This window comes from Oncorhynchus mykiss, chromosome 15, assembly GCF_057628025.1.
Source record: "Oncorhynchus mykiss isolate SJ-2025 chromosome 15, ASM5762802v1, whole genome shotgun sequence".
Classification (NCBI taxonomy): domain Eukaryota; kingdom Metazoa; phylum Chordata; class Actinopteri; order Salmoniformes; family Salmonidae; genus Oncorhynchus; species Oncorhynchus mykiss.
The window spans coordinates 741,538-758,371 of NC_143036.1; the positions used below are offsets into that span (position 1 = coordinate 741,538).

The 16,834-nt window shown below is 45.2% G+C and overlaps 1 protein-coding gene and 1 long non-coding RNA gene across 2 annotated transcripts in view; both read right to left on the reverse strand.

Annotated features, from left to right (window-relative positions):
* Positions 1-16,834, reverse strand: part of LOC149977361 (uncharacterized) — a 290,909-nt gene that overhangs the window by 226,329 nt on the left and 47,746 nt on the right. The gene's annotated exons all lie outside the window — the stretch shown is intronic.
* vipr1b (vasoactive intestinal peptide receptor 1b) overlaps positions 1-16,834 on the reverse strand; it is a 196,626-nt gene that overhangs the window by 120,946 nt on the left and 58,846 nt on the right. Inside the window, 1 exon segment of the mRNA NM_001124642.1 lies at positions 14,125-14,244. Within this exon segment, the coding sequence (NP_001118114.2) occupies positions 14,125-14,244 (120 nt within the window).

Here is a 16,834-nt window from a genome sequence, read left to right on the forward strand (position 1 = left end):
TTCTCCTGGAGGCAGCTCTGGATAGTGGTCAGTAGCTGGCCTAGCCCCAAAGTTATACATTCTGATTTTAAACCTAACCCTAACCTTACATTAAGACCAAAAAGCACATTTTTGTTTTCCTAAATTGTTTTACAATATAGCCAGTCTAGAGGAAACTTCTCAGCTCTGTCTCCAGGATAATTTGAACCTGCAAGACAGAGACAAGAAGAGAGATAGAGACAGGAAGAGAGACAGAGACAGGAAGAGAGATAGAGACAGGAAGAGAGACAGAGACAGGAAGAGAGATAGAGACAGGAAGAGAGATAGAGACAGGAAGAGAGATAGAGACAGGAAGAGAGATAGAGACAGGAAGAGAGATAGAGACAGGAAGAGAGATAGAGACAGGAAGAGAGATAGAGACAGGAAGAGAGACAGAGACAGGAAGAGAGATAGAGACAGGAAGAGAGATAGAGACAGGAAGAGAGACAGAGACAGGAAGAGAGATAGAGACAGGAAGAGAGATAGAGACAGGAAGAGAGATAGAGACAGGAAGAGAGATAGAGACAGGAAGAGAGATAGAGACAGGAAGAGAGATAGAGACAGGAAGAGAGATAGAGACAGGAAGAGAGATATAGACAGGAAGAAGAAGAAAATAAAGAAAACGAGAGAAAAGAGACTGGAGGACCTGGATGTGTTTCCAGCTGGCATAGCATGGTGGAGAACACATCAGACAGCCTGCTGAGAGGAAGAGCTGGGTGACTGGTTCTCTGACTGGGTGACTGGTTCTCTGCCTGGGTGACTGGTTCTCTACCTGGGTGACTGGTTCTCTGCCTGGGTGACTGGTTCTCTGCCTGGGTGACTGGTTCTCTGACTGGTTGACTGGTTAACTGACTGGCTGACTGGTTCACTGACTGGTTTACTGACTGGTTGACTGGTTCTCTGACTGGTTGACTGGTTCTCTGCCTGGGTGACTGGTTCTCTGCCTGGGTGACTGGTTCTCTGCCTGGTTGACTGGTTCTCTGCCTGGGTGACTGGTTCTCTGACTGGTTGACTGGTTAACTGACTGGCTGACTGGTTCACTGACTGGTTTACTGACTGGTTGACTGGTTCTCTGACTGGTTGACTGGTTCTCTGCCTGGGTGACTGGTTCTCTGACTGGGTGACTGGTTCTCTGACTGGTTGACTGGTTCTCTGACTGGGTGACTGGTTCTCTGACTGGGTGACTGGTTCTCTGACTGGTTGACTGGTTCTCTGACTTGTTGACTGGTTCTCTGACTGGTTGACTGGTTCTCTGACTGGGTGACTGGTTCTCTGACTGGTTGACTGGTTCTCTGGCTGGGTGACTAGTTCTCTGACTGGTTGACTGGTTCTCTGACTGGTTGACTGGTTCTCTGACTGGGTGACTGGTTCTCTGACTGGTTGACTGGATCTCTGACTGGGTGACTGGTTCTCTGACTGGTTGACTGGTTCTCTGACTGGTTGACTGGTTCTCTGCCTGGGTGACTGGTTCTCTGACTGGGGTGACTGGTTCTCTGCCTGGGTGACTGGTTCTCTGCCCGGGTGACTGGTTCTCTGCCTGGGTGACTGGTTCTCTGACTGGTTGACTGGTTCTCTGCCTGGGTGACTGGTTCTCTGCCTGGGTGACTGGTTCTCTGCCTGGGTGACTGGTTCTCTACCTGGGTGACTGGTTCTCTGACTGGGTGACTGGTTCTCTGACTGGTTGACTGGTTAACTGACTGGCTGACTGGTTCACTGACTGGTTTACTGACTGGTTGACTGGTTCTCTGACTGGTTGACTGGTTAACTGACTGGTTAACTGGTTCACTGACTGGTTGACTGGTTAACTGACTGGTTTACTGGTTCTCTGACTGGTTGACTGGTTAACTGACTGGTTAACTGGTTCACTGACTGGTTTACTGACTGGTTGACTGGTTCTCTGACTGGTTGACTGGTTCACTGACTGGTTGACTGGTTCACTGACTGTTTCTGTCACGCCCCGACCTTAGAGATCCTTTATTCTCTATTTTGGTTAGGTCGGGGTGTGACTAGGGTGGGCATTCTAGTTTCTTTATTTCTAGGTTGGCTTGGTATGGTTCCCAATCATAGGCAGCTGTCTATTGTTGTCTCTGATTTGGGATCATATTTAGGCAGCCTTTTCCCACCTGTTTGTTGTGGGATCTTGTTTGTGTATAATTGCCTTGAGCACTGCATAACTTCACGTTAGTTTGTTCTTTATTATTTTTTGCCGGTTCAGGTAATAAAGATGATGAACCCAAACCACGCTGCATTTTTGTCAGATTCTTTGAAAAACGTTCGTGACAGAAGATCCCACCACCAACGGACCAAGCAGCATGCCCAGGAGAAGCAGAGATCCTGGGCCTGGGAGGAGAGCCAGGAGTGGAGGACACCCTGGACTTGGAATGAAATAATGGCAGGAGACAAAAGCCTGTCATGGAAGCAGGTGGAAGCAGCGAAGGAGGGAAAGCGACGACATCGGGGTTCGCGGCCACGACGTAGGCCCAAGAAGCAGCCTCAATTTTTTGGTGGGTGGGGGCACACGGGGTGGTCGGCGACGCTGAGGAGTGAGTTAGAGACCATGGAGGAAGCGTTGGATAGATTGAAAGAGAGTGAACAGAGGGGTGAGATAGAGACCTTCGAGGAGTGGTTGGCGAAATGTGAAGAGAGTGAAGCGGAAGAGCTGTTGGTTTGGCTGGGGAGGCGAGACATTCGCCCTGAGGAGCGTGTTAGCCGTCCAATGCCACCTGTGTCACCTCCCCGTATTCGTCCCGAAGGAGCGTGTCATCTGTCCGGTACCATCTGTGCCGGCTCCACGCACCAGGTCTCTGGTGCGCCTCCACAGCCCAGTACGTCCTGTGCCAGCTCTCCGCACTTGCTTTGAGGAGCGTGTCATCGTTCCGGTACAATGTGTGCCGGTTCTACGCACCGTGTCTCCAGTGCGCCTCCCCAGCACAGTACGTGCTGTGCCAGCTCTCCGCACTTGCTTTGAGGAGCGTGTCATCGTTCCGGTACAATGTGTGCCGGTTCTACACACCGTGTCTCCAGTGCGCCTCTACAGACCGGTGCATCTTGTGCCAGCTCTCCGCACTTGTCGTGTGAAGGTTGCCATCGGTCCAGGTCACGTTGTGCCAGCTCTACGCTCCAGACCTCCAGTGCGCCTCCACAGCCCAGTGTGTCCTGTGCCAGCCCCCCGCACTTGCCGTGCAAAGGTTGTCATCTGTCTAGGACACATTGTGCCAGCTCTACGCTCCAGACCTCCAGTGCGCCTCCACAGCCTGGTACGCCCTGTGCCAGCTCCACGCACCAGGCCTCCAGTGCGTCTCCCCAGCCTGGTACGCCCTGTGCCAGCTCCATGCACCAGGCCTCCAGCGACAGTCTACAGTCCAGAGCCTCCAGCGATGGTCTGCAGTCCAGAGTCTCCAGCGCCGGTCTGCAGTCCGGAGCTTCCAGCGACAGTTCCCAGTCCGGAGCCTCCAGTGATGATCCATAGCCCGGAGCCTCCAGTGATGATCCATGGTCCAGAGCCTCCTGCGAGGGTTCCCAGTCCAGACTCTCCAGTGAGGGTTCCTAGTCCAGAGCCTCCTGCGATGGTTTCTAGTCCAGAGCCTCCTGCGAGGGTTTCTAGTCCGGAGCCCCATGCGAGGGTTGCCAGTCCGGAGCCTCCACTGAGGGTTCCTATTCCAGAGCCTCCTGCGAGGGTCCCAGTCCAGAGCCTCCTGCGAGGGTTCCTAGTCCAGAGCCTCCTGCGAGGGTTTCTAGTCCGGAGCCCCCTGCGAGGGTTCCCAGTCCGGAGCTTCTGGCGACGATCCACGGTCCGGTTCCTCCGGCGACGATCCACGGTCCGGTTCCTCCGGCGACGATCCACGCACCAGAGTCGCCACCAAAGTGAGCGGATCCGCGAGTGGAGCGGGGTCTACGTCCCGCACCGGAGCTGCCACCGAAGCTAGATGCCCACTCGGACTCTTCCCTATAGAGTCAGGTTTTGCAGCCGGAGTCCACACCTTTGAGGAGGGGGTACTGTCACAACCTTAGAGATCCTTTATTCTCTATTTTGGTTAGGTCAGGGTGTGACTAGGGTGGGCATTCTAGTTTCTTAATTTCTAGGTTGGCTTGGTATGGTTCCCAATCAGAGGCAGCTGTCTATTGTTGTCTCTGATTTGGGATCATACTTAGGCAGCCTTTTCCCACCTGTTTGTTGTGGTATCTTGTTTGTGTATAGTTGCCTTAAGCACTGCATAACTTCACGTTCGTTTGTTCTTTATTGTTTTTTGCCAGTACACGTAATAAAGATGATGAACCCAAACAACGCTGCATTTTGGTCCGATTCTTACAACAACGTTCATGACAGGTTCACTGACTGGTTGACTGGTTCACTGACTGGTTGACTGGTTCAATGAATGGTTGACTGGTTCAATGACTGGTTGACTAGTTCTCTGTCTGTCTGTTTGTTACTGTTGGTGTGTGTGTACTAAAGGTCCAACGTAACCGTTTTTATCTCAATATCAAATTCTTTCACCATAGAGACAGGCCCACAGAGTTTTAACACTGTAGAGGCAGGCCCAAAGAGGTTTAACACTATAGAGACAGGTCCACAGAGGTCTAACACCATAGAGACAGGCCCACAGAGGTTTAACACTGTAGAGGCAGACCCACAGAGGTCTAACACCATAGAGACAGGCCCAGAGAGGTTTAACACTATATAGGCAGGCCCACAGAGGTTTAACACTATAGAGGCAGGCCCAGAGAGGTTTAACATTGTAGAGACAGGTCCACAGAGGTCTAACACCATAGAGACAGGCCGACAGAGGTTTAACACTGTAGAGACAGGCCCACAGAGGTTTAACACTATCGAGGCAGGCCCAGAGAGGTTTAACACTATAGAGGCAGGCCCAGAGAGGTTTAACATTGTAGAGACAGGCCCATAGAGGTTTAACACTGTAGAGGCAGGCCCAAAGAGGTTTAACACTGTAGAGGCAGGCCCAAAGAGGTTTAACACCATAGAGACAGAACCACAGAGGTTTAACACCATAGAGACAGGCCCACAGAGGTTTAACACCATAGAGACAGGCTCACAGAGGTTTAACACCATAGAGACAGGCCCACAGAGGTTTAACACTATAGAGACAGAACCACAGAGGTTTAACACCATAGAGACAGAACCACAGAGGTTTAACACCATAGAGACAGGCCCACAGAGGTTTAACACTATAGAGACAGAACCACAGAGGTTTAACACCATAGAGACAGGCCCACAGAGGTTTAACACCATAGAGACAGGCCCACAGAGGTTTAACACTATAGAGACAGAACCACAGAGGTTTAACACTATAGAGACAGAACCACAGAGGTTTAACACTATAGAGACAGAACCACAGAGGTTTAACACTGTGTAGCAGTGTAACACCCCTCCTGTCTGATGTATTAACAGACTGCGTCTAATCCCTCATGGTTAAGTCAACGTGGTTCTCCTATTACTGCTACTGCTCTGTCAAGGATTAGAGACTCTATTTCAGACTGATTGGAAGTCTTCCGTTTGGCCGTCAGTAAGGATCTGGGACATGGATCTAAAGTCTTCACCAGTCCGTACTCTCAGAACAACATCGGCCATTAGCTCCACAACAACAGTTTCATCCTGCTCTTTCTGCTGTGAGAAACATACAGGCCAGGTATGAAACTGGACTTGCAGTAGAAATGACATGCAATGGTTTTGAATAGGGTCTCGAAAAACCCCACAAGGTAAGATGTGTGTGGTCATGACGAAGCATGGTGAGGTATTTCATTGTTAACTCAGCAGTAGAAGGCCAGGTATAGACTGGATGGATATTAGCAGTGGCAGGTTGATTATGTCTCTCTGAGTGGAACCTCATTACAGACCAAGGTCCCTGGAAACACTACGCTGACTCAACTACAGGGGAAATAATTCAAAACCGCAACACAAAACACAAAAAATACTACCAAATTAGACAAGCCTTTAGTGGCTGAATCAGCAGCAGCAGTCGTCCAATCAGACTTTGATTCCTACAATTGGGTTCATGACGCCACCTCGGGAAAATACATTTCCATCTCGTCAGAAACCTGGTTCTTTCTCAGATATTAAAAAGTTCATTCTAAGACTTATCAACAAATTAAGTTTGTGATTGTGTTATCTGATTGTAAGTACATTTCTAGGCTCAAAACAGTGCTTTTATTATTTCAACAGAATGACAATAATTAATTACATTTCCATCATTTTAACAGACAGGAGCAGAATATAAATGAACTAAGGTCTATTTATATCATGAAATGTAAAAAGGGAATAGTTTAAGTTTTAACCAGATGGATCTACTTGATGTCCACATGGATTTATCTCTGACTAGCCCTGACACTGATGCCGCTCTGATGCCACTCTGATGCCGCTCTGATGCCTCTGATGCCACTGATGCCACTCTGATGCCACTGATGCCGCTCTGATGCCACTCTGATGCCCCTCTGATGCCACTCTGATGCCGCTCTGATGCCACTCTAAAGCCACTGATGCCACTCTGATGCCACTCTGAAGCCACTGATGCCATTCTGATGCCACTCTGATGCCACTGACGCCAGTGATGCCACTCTGATGCCACTCTGATGCCACTCTGGTGCCACTCTGACGCCACTCTGATGCCGCTCTGATGCCGCTCTGATGCCGCTCTGATGCCACTCTGATGCCACTGATGCCGCTGATGCCACTGATGCCGCTCTGATGCCACTGATGCCGCTCTGATGCCACTGATGCCGCTCTGATGCCACTGATGCCACTCTGATGCCACTGATGCCACTCTGATGCAACTGATGCCGCTCTGATGCCACTGATGCCACTCTGATGCCACTGATGCCACTCTGATGCCACTGATGCCGCTCTGATGCCGCTCTGATGCCACTGATGCCGCCCTGACGCCACTCTGATGCCGCTCTGATGCCACTGATGCCACTGATGCCGCTCTGATGCCAGTGATGCCACTCTGATGCCACTCTGATGCCACTCTGGTGCCACTCTGACGCCACTCTGATGCCGCTCTGATGCCTCTCTGATGCCGCTCTGATGCCGCTCTGATGCCACTCTGATGCCGCTGATGCCGCTATGATGCCACTCTGATGCCACTGATGCCACTCTGATGCCACTCTGATGCCACTCTGATGCCACTCTGATGCCACTCTGATGCCACTCTGATGCCACTCTCATGTTGAGCCAATACATGGGGGTTTTGAGTGCATCCTACGCTGTGCATCTGCTGTTTTCTAGTGAATCTGTTCACTTGCCTCTCGACTTTGGGGAGACAGTGACCTCGCCTGCCAGTCCTTCCCAGAGGGCCAGAATTCACCATGTTAGTTTGGAGAGGTTACAATGGAGAAGGAACACATGGCTTAGTTAGGGAGCTGCTGGAGTAGAGGGCGGCTACCTGCCAAATCGTAAGACATTATCTGAAGTTCTGGTTCAAAGCTAGTTATTAATAGTTTGTCTATAAAGACCTTTAAATCAACTGTTACCAGATTTAACAGGGTTGGTTAGGTTTCCACTTGCCTCTAAAGGTGTGTTTAGTGTTCAAGCATTCTAATTGGTGGGTTCAATGACAATAGGGCGTGTTGTGATTGGCCCCGCTTGCAGATAGGGGGAGATCGCGAACGTCAGGTCTCCCCAGTATGAAAATGTGATGCAAGGGGTAGGTCACGCTCTGAATACTGGTTTCTATGTTATATTTTACAATGTGTACAAGTTTGCTGAACGTTACTCATTTATATTTGTGTGGGTATATGGTACCTGTTAGGGATTGAGGGGCTTTCTGGGATGTGCTTTGGTATATGATTGCTGTATATGACTGTGTTAGTTAGCATGCACCGACGTAATGGTCACATTAGCCCATTGCTAACACAGTTGTTTTCGTGCTACAGATTTTACCATCGTCAGCCATCAACATCATTAAGCCCGGCACAACTAAGGTGCTGTTTCCTGTTTAACTACAGATAATAAATATTGCTCAACTGGGACCACTGGCTGGGGTGATTTATTTGAACAAAACACAACGCAAGGAGAGTACAATTAACATCTGTTACACAAACACACAGCACCATTCATATTTCATAAGACTTGCAGTTTACATGTAAATTTTTCAACAGTCTATAAATAAAGCAGGGAATAGATGAGGATGTGTGATGATGTCAGCTGCTCAAGTCCTTTGTGGTTCTCTACATGACCGCAGTATCTCCTGAAGCCTACACTGCTCCCATGTCCCATTTCTCTGTCTCTACCTCTCTCTCTCTCTCTCTCTCTCTCTCTACCTCTCTCTGCCCCTCTTTCTCTCTGCCCCTCTCTCTTTCTACCTCTCTCTCTCTCTCTCTCTCTCTACCTCCCTCTATCTCTCTCTACCTCTCTCTCTCTACCTCCCTCTCGCTCTACCTCCCTCTCTCTCTACCCCTCTCTCTCTACCTCCCTCTCTCTCTACCCCTCTCTCTCTCTACCTCTCTCTCTCGCTCTCTCTACCCCTCTCTCTCTCTCTCTCTCTACCTCCCTCTCTGTCTCTCTACCTCTCTCTCTCTACCCCTCTCTACCTCCCTCTCTCTCTCTACCCCTCTCTCTCTACCCCTCTCTCTCTCCCTCTCTCTCGCTCTATCCGCTCTCTCTCTACCTCCCTCTCTCTCTCTACCTCTCTCTTTACCTCTACCCCTCTCTCTCTCTACCCCTCTCTCTCTACCTCTCTCTCTTTCTCTCTACCTCTCTCTCTACCCCTCTCTCTCTCTACCTCCCTCTCTCTCTCTACCCCTCTCTCTCTACCCCTCTCTCTCTACCCCTCTTTCTCTCTCTCCCTCTCTCTCGCTCTACCCGCTCTCTCTCTCTCTACCTCCCTCTCTCTCTCTACCTCTCTCTCTTTACCTCTACCCCTCTCTCTCTCTCTACCCCTCTCTCTCTACCTCTCTCTTACTGTCTATCTCTTTCTCTCTACCTCTCTCTCTCTACCCCTCTCTCGCTCTCTACCTCTCTCTCCCTCTCTACATCTACCCCTCTCTCTCTCTCTACCCCTCTCTCTACCCGCTCTCTCTCTACCTCCCTCTACCCCTCTCTCTCTCTCTACCCCTCTCTCTATCTCTTTCTCTCTACCTCTCTCTCTACCCCTCTCTCTCTCAATTCAATTCAATTCGCTTTATTGGCATGACATAACAATGTACATATTGCCAAAGCTTATTTTGGATATTTACAATATAAAAAATAAATAAAAATGAGATTCAAATTGTCAACGGGACAACAGTAACAACAATAACCAAGTGTCAAAATAACCATACATTCAACAATAACAATAAGTATACAGTAGAGGACATGTGCAGGTTGATTGGTCTGTCAGACACTGTCCCTCATCTTATGGCAGGCAGCAATGTAGTGCGCTGCCAACCCACAGCTCTCTGCATCCTCCCCCAACAGGACGGGTAGCCTATCCTCATCAGAGAGGTCTTTGAAACCTTGAATAAGGGTTTCAAATTTGGGAAAATGACACTCTCTAATTGTTTTATATTTTTGCAGCTCCGTCTCAGGTTCTGCTGTTGTTCTGCTGTTGTGCAGTGGTTGCACAGCCTTTCCTCTACAGGGAGCCAGGTTTTCCTGTGTCTACCCTTCTCAATGGCAAGGCTGTGCTCACTGAGCCTGTACTTTGTCAAGGTTTTTCTAAGGTTTTGATCAGTAACCATGGTCAAATATTTAGCCACGGTGTACAGTCGATTTAGGGCCAGATAGCACTGCATTTTGCTTTGTGTTTGTGCTTGTGTTTCCCAGTAAGCAATATAGTTTTGTTTTGACTGTGTTGTAATTTGGTTTATTCTGATTGATTGGATGTTCTGGTCCTGAGGCTTCAGTGTGTTAGTAGAACAGGTTAGTGAACTCAGCCCCAGGACCAGCTGGATGAGGGGACTCTTTTCTTTGCTCAGCTCTTGGCATTGCAGGGCTTGGTAATGATATGAGAGGGGGTCACTGTATTTTAGATGTTTCCAAAACTTAATTGCTCTTTTTTGAGTTTTTATTATTAGTGGATATTGACCTAATTCTGCCATGCATGCATTGTTTGTAGTTTTCCTCTGGACATGTAGGAGAATCTTACAGAACTCTTTCAATGGGGTGTTTGTCCCATTTGATGAAATCTTGTTTTGCAAGTGGACCCCACACCTCGCTGCCATAAAGTGCAATTGGTTCAATGACATATTGTGGCCTGCAGGAGGTCATTTTGCAGGGCTCTGGCAGTGTTCCTCCTGCTCCTCCTTGCACAAAGGCGGAGGTAGCTGTCCTGCTGCTTGGTTGTTACCCTCCTACGGCCTCCTCCACGTCTCCTGATGTACTGGCCTGTCTTCTGGTAGCGCCTCCATGCTCTGGACACCACGCTGACAGACACAGTAAACCTTCTTGCCACATCTCGCATTGATGTGCCATCCTGGATGAGCTGCACTACCTGAGCCACCTGTGTGGGTTGTAGACTCCGTCTCATGCTACCACTAGAGTGAAAGCACCGCCAGCATTCAAAAGTGACCAAAACATCAGCCAGGAAGCATAGGAACAGTTTGATTTCACAGAAGTGTGATTGACTTGGAGTTACATTGTGTTGTTTAAGTGTTCCCTTTATTTTTTTGAGCAGTGTATTTTCAATAATATATTTTAAAAACAACCTGAGGATTGATTATAAAAAACGTTTGACATGTTTCTGTGGACATTATGGAAACTATTTGGAATTTGTCTGCGTTGTCGTGGCCGCTCTTTCCTGTGGATTTCTGAACATAACGCGACAAACAAATGGAGGTATTTTGGATATAAAAATAATCTTTATGGAACAAAATGAACATTTGTTGTGTAACTGGGAGTCTCGTGAGTGAAAACATCTGAAGATCATCAAAGGTAACCGATTAATTTGATTGCTTTTCTGATTGTGACCAAGCTACCTGATGCTAAGTGTACTTAATGTTTTGTCATGCGATCGATAAACTTACACAAACGCTTGGATTGCTTTCGCTGTAAAGCATAATTTCAAAATCTGAGACGACAGGTGGATTAACAAAAGGCTAAACTGTGTTTTGCAATATTGCACTTGTGATTTCATGAATATGAATATTTTTTATAATATTATTTGACTGAGGCACTATGCTATTCAGCGGTTGCTGATTACAATTATCCCGCTTAAGGGATGGGTAGCGTCAAGAAATTACATTTGGGTCAGTCACAGTAGTCAGGTATTCTGCCACTGTGTACTCTCTGTTTAGGGCCAAATAGCATTCTAGTTTGCTCTGTTTTTTTGTTAATTCTTTCCAATATGTCAAGTAATTATATTGTTGTTTTCTCATGATTTGGTTGGGTTTAATTGTGTTTCTGTCCTGGGGACTCTGCATACATTATTTGGTGTTCAACATTGTACACAGAGGATATGTTTGCAGAATTCTATTTGCAGAGTCTCAATTTGGTGTTTGCTTCATTTAGTGAATTCTTGGTTGGTGAGCGGACCCCAGACCTCACAACCATAAAGGGCAATGGGTTCTATAACTGATTCAAGTATTTTTAGCCAGATCCTAATTGGTATGTCAAATTTTATGTTCCTTTTGATGGCATAGAAGGCCCTTCTTGCCTTGTCTCTCAGATCGTTCACAGCTTTGTGGAAGTTGTTTATGTATATAGTTTTTTGTGTGCTCTCGGGCAACGGTGTCTAGATGGAATTTGTTGTCCTGGCAACTGGACCTTTTTTGGAACACCATTATTTTTGTCTTAGTGAGATTTACTGTCAGGGCCCAGGTCTGACAGAATCTGTACAGAAGATCTAGACGCTGCTGTAGGCCCTCCTTGGTTGGTGACAGAAGCACCAGATTATCAGAAAACTTTAGAGATTTGACTTTAGATTCTAGTAGGGTGAGGCCGGGTGCTAAAGACTGTTCTGGCGCCCTCGCCAATTCGTTGATGTATACCTTCAGCTAGCTCCTTTTGTTCTCTCTCCCTGACCTTCAGCTAGCTCCTAAATCAAATCAAATCAAATTGTATTTGTCACATACACATGGTTAGCAGATGTTAATGCGAGTGTAGCGAAATGCTTGTGCTTCTAGTTCCGACAATGCAGTAATAACCAACAAGTAATCTAGCTAACAATTCCAAAACTACTACCTTATAGACACATGTGTAAGGGGATAAAGAATATGTACATAAAGATATATGAATGAGTGATGGTACAGAGCGGCATAGGCAAGATACAGTAGATGGTATTGAGTGCAGTATATACATATGAGATGAGTATGTAAACAAAGTGGCATAGTTAAAGTGGCTAGTGATACATGTATTACATAAAGATGCAGTAGATGATAGAGTACAGTATATACATATGAGATGAATAATGTATGTAAACATTATATTAGGTAGCATTGTTTAAAGTGGCTAGTGATATATTTTACATCATTTCCCATCAATTCCCATTATTAAAGTGGCTGGAGTTGAGTCAGTGTGTTGGCAGCTGCCACTCAATGGGAGAGGGAACAATAGGAGCTAGCTGAAGGTCCTATTGTTCTCTCTCCCTGACCTTCAGCTAGCTCCTATTGTTCCCTCTCCCTGACCTTCAGCTAGGTCCTATTGTTCCCTCTCCCTGACCTTCAGCTAGGTCCTATTGTTCCCTCTCCCTGACCTTCAGCTAGCTCCTATTGTTCCCTCTCCCTGACCTTCAGCTAGCTCCTATTGTTCCCTCTCCCTGACCTTCAGCTAGCTCCTATTGTTCCCTCTCCCTGACCTTCAGCTAGGTCCTATTGTTCCCTCTCCCTGACCTTCAGCTAGCGAGGTATGTTCTGTCTCAATGACCTTCAGCTAGCTCCTATTTTTCCCTATCCCTGACCTTCAGCTAGCTCCTATTGTTCCCTCTCCCTGACCTTCAGCTAGCTCCTATTGTGCCCTCTCCCTGACCTTCAGCTAGCTCCTATTGTTCCCTCTCCCTGACCTTCAGCTAGCTCCTATTGCTCCCTCTCCCTGTACTTCAGCCAGCGAGGTATGTTCCCTCTCCCTGACCTTCAGCTAGCTCCTATTGTTCCCTCTCCCTGACCTTCAGCTAGCTCCTATTGTGCCCTCTCCCTGACCTTCAGCTAGCTCCTATTGTTTTCTCTCCCTGACCTTCAGCTAGTGAGGTATGTTCCCTCTCCCTGTACTTCAGCTAGCTCCTATTGTTCTCTCTTCCTGACCTTCAGCTAGCGAGGTATGTTCCCTCTCCCTGACCTTCAGCTAGCGAGGTGTGTTCCCTCTCCCTGACCTTCAGCTAGCGAGGTATGTTCCCTCTCCCTGACCTTCAGCTAGCGAGGTATGTTGTCCTTGGCTCCGCTAATTTTCAATATAAAAACGTGGTAATGTTACACAATGCTGTATATTCTGAGCTCTCTGTATTCTGTATATTGTTTATTATATAGTCTGTATATTCTGTATTCTATATTCTGTGTTCTCTGTATTCTGCATATTATATTTAATATACATTCTGTGTCTGTAGTCTGTATATTGTTTATTATATAGTTTGTATATTCTGTATTCTGCATTCCATATTCTCTGTATTCTGTATATTCTGTTTTATATATTCTATATTCTGTGTTCTCTGTATTCTGCATATTATATTTAATATACATTCTGTGTCTGTAGTCTGTATATTGTTTATTATATAGTTTGTATTTTCTGTATTCTGCATTCCATATTCTCTGTATATTCTGTTTTATATATTCTATATTATGTATATTGTGTATTCTGTATATTCTGTTTTATATATTCTATATTATGTATATTGTGTATTCTGTATATTCTGTTTTATATATTCTATATTATGTATATTGTGTATTCTGTATATTCTGTTTTATATATTCTATATTATGTATATTGTGTATTCTGTATATTCTGTTTTATATATTCTATATTATGTATATTGTGTATTCTGTATATTCTGCATATTCTTTATTCTTTATATTATGTATTCTGTATATTCTGTATTCTGTAGATATATGTATATTCTGTATTATATATATTAATTATGATATATTCTGTTTTCTGCATATTCTGTATTGTATAATAATTAATGTTTACCTTTATATTTGACTATATGGTGGGAGAAGCAATATTTACCTTCATGAAGTAATGTTTACCTTTATGTTTGACTATATGGTCAGAGAAGTAACTGAAGTACTTCGGACACTTGATGGTGATGACCTCTCCCACCCTGGCAGACGGCCAACAAGCGATGATATCCCACATCCCTTGACAACCTGCCCAGAGAAAGAGAGACATGAAAATTAGGATTATTGTAGACACACACACACACACACACACAGACAGACAGACAGACAGACAGACAGAACAGCCTGTTTGTCCATGGTGTCTGGAGCCAGATGAGAATATTCACAACACAGAGAGAGTTATCCTGCCAGCTCTACCACATGCTCTCAGACAACAAAAGTTTGGACAGACCTACTCATTCAAGTATTTTTCTTTACTTTGACTATTTTCTACATTGTAGAATAATAGTGAAGACATCAAAACTATGAAATAACGCATATGGAATCATGTAGTAACCAAAAACAAATCCAAATAAATTGTATATTTGAGATTCTTCAAAGATGTCACCCTTTGCCTTGATGACAGCTTCGCACACACCTTGGCATTCTCTTCAACTGGAATGCTTTTCCAACAGCGTTGAGTTCCCACATATGCTGAGCACTCGTTGGCTGCTTTTCCTTCAATCTGTGGTCAAACTCATCCCTAACCATCTCAATTGGGTTGAGGTCAGGTGATTGTGGAGGCCAGGTCACCTGATGCAGCACTCCATCAATCTCCTTCTTGGTCAAATAGCCCTTACAAAGCCTGGATGCTGGTTTTGGGTCATTTTCCTGTTGACAAATGATAGTCCCACTAAGTGCAAACCAGATGGGATGGTGTATCACTGCAGAATGCTGTGGTAGCCATGCTCGTTAAGTGTGCCTTGAATTCTAAATAAATCACACACAGTGTCACCAGCAAAGCACCCCCACACCATCACACCTCCTCCTCCATACTTCACGGTGGGAACCACACAGGCGGAGATCATTCGTTCACCTACTCTGCGTCTCACAAAGACACACTGCTTGGAATCAACATTTTTAAATGTGGACTCATCAGACCAAAGGACAGATTTCCACCAGTCTAATGTCCATTGCTCATGTTTCTTGGCCCAAGCAAGTCTCTTCTTCTTTTTGGTGTCCTTTAGTAGTGGTTTCTTTGCAGCAATTCAACCATGAAGGCCTGATTCAAACAGTCTCCTGTGAACAGTTGATGTTGACATGTGTCTGTTACTTGAACTCTGTGAAGCATTGATTTGGGCTGCAATTTCTAAGTCTGGTAACTCTGATGAACTTATCCTCTGCAGCAGAGGTAACTCTGGGTCTTCCATTCCTGTGGCGGACCTGATGAGAGCCAGTTTCATCATAGCGAGTGATGGTTTTTGTGAATGCACTTAAAGAAACTCGAAGATCTTGACATTATCAGGATTGACTGACCTTCATGTCTTAAAGTAATGATGGACTGTCGTTTCTCTTTGCTTATTTTAGCTGTTCATGCCATAATATGGACTTGGTCTTTTCCCAAATATAGCTATCTTCTGTATATAGAGAGAAACCATAGAGATATAGAGCAATACCATAGAAAAGAGATATAGTGACATACCATAGAGATAGAGATATAGAGAGAAACCATAGAGATAGAGAGATACCATAGAGATAGCGATATAGAGAGATACAATAGAGATAGAGATATAGAGAGATACCATAGAGATAGAGAGATACCATAGAGATATAGAGCAATAACATAGAGATAGAGATATAGAGAGATACCATAGAAATAGAGATATAGAGAGATACCATAGAGATATAGATATAAAGAGATACCACAGAGATATAGAGAGATACCATAGAGGTATAGAGCAATACCATAGAGATAGAGATATAGAGCAATGGGGCGGCAGGGTAGCCTAGTGGTTAGAGCGTTGGACTAGTAACCGGAAGGTTGTGAGTTCAAAACCCCCGAGCTGACAAGGTACAAATCTGTCGTTCTGCCCCTGAACAGGCAGTTAACCCACTGTTCCCAGGCCGTCATTGAAAATAAGAATTTGTTCTTAACTGACTTGCCTGGTTAAATAAAGGTAAAATAAAAAAAAATAAAAAAAAATAAAATGCCATAGAGATATAGAGCAATACCATAGAGATAGAGATATAAAGAGATACCATCGAGATATAGAGCAATACCATAGAATAGAGATATAGAAAGATACCACAGAGATATAGAGAGATATCATAGATATAGAGATATACATAGATACCAGAGAGATAGAGATATAGAGAGATACCATAGAGATAGAGATATAGAGAGATACCATAGAGATAGAGATAAAGAGAGATACTATTGAGATAGAGATATAGAGAGATACCATAGAGATAGAGATATAGAGAGATACCATAGAGATAGATATATAGATAGATCCCATAGAGATAGAGAGATACCATAGAGATAGAGATATAGAGAGATATCATAGAGATAGAGATATAGCAAGATACCACAGAGCTATAGAGAGATATCTTAAAGAAATAGACATAGAGAGATACCATAGAGATGGAGATATAGGAAAATACCAAAGAGATAGAGTTATGGAGAGATACCACAGAGATGGAGACATACATAGATTCCATAGATAACATTATCTCTTCAATCATTTTCCAAGATGGAAAATGTGCTCGACTTGTCCTATGTTTATTAAAAAATATTTATATATTTTTTCTTCCCATATCTTTTTTATATTTTCCCAAAACCTCAACTTCAACATACTCT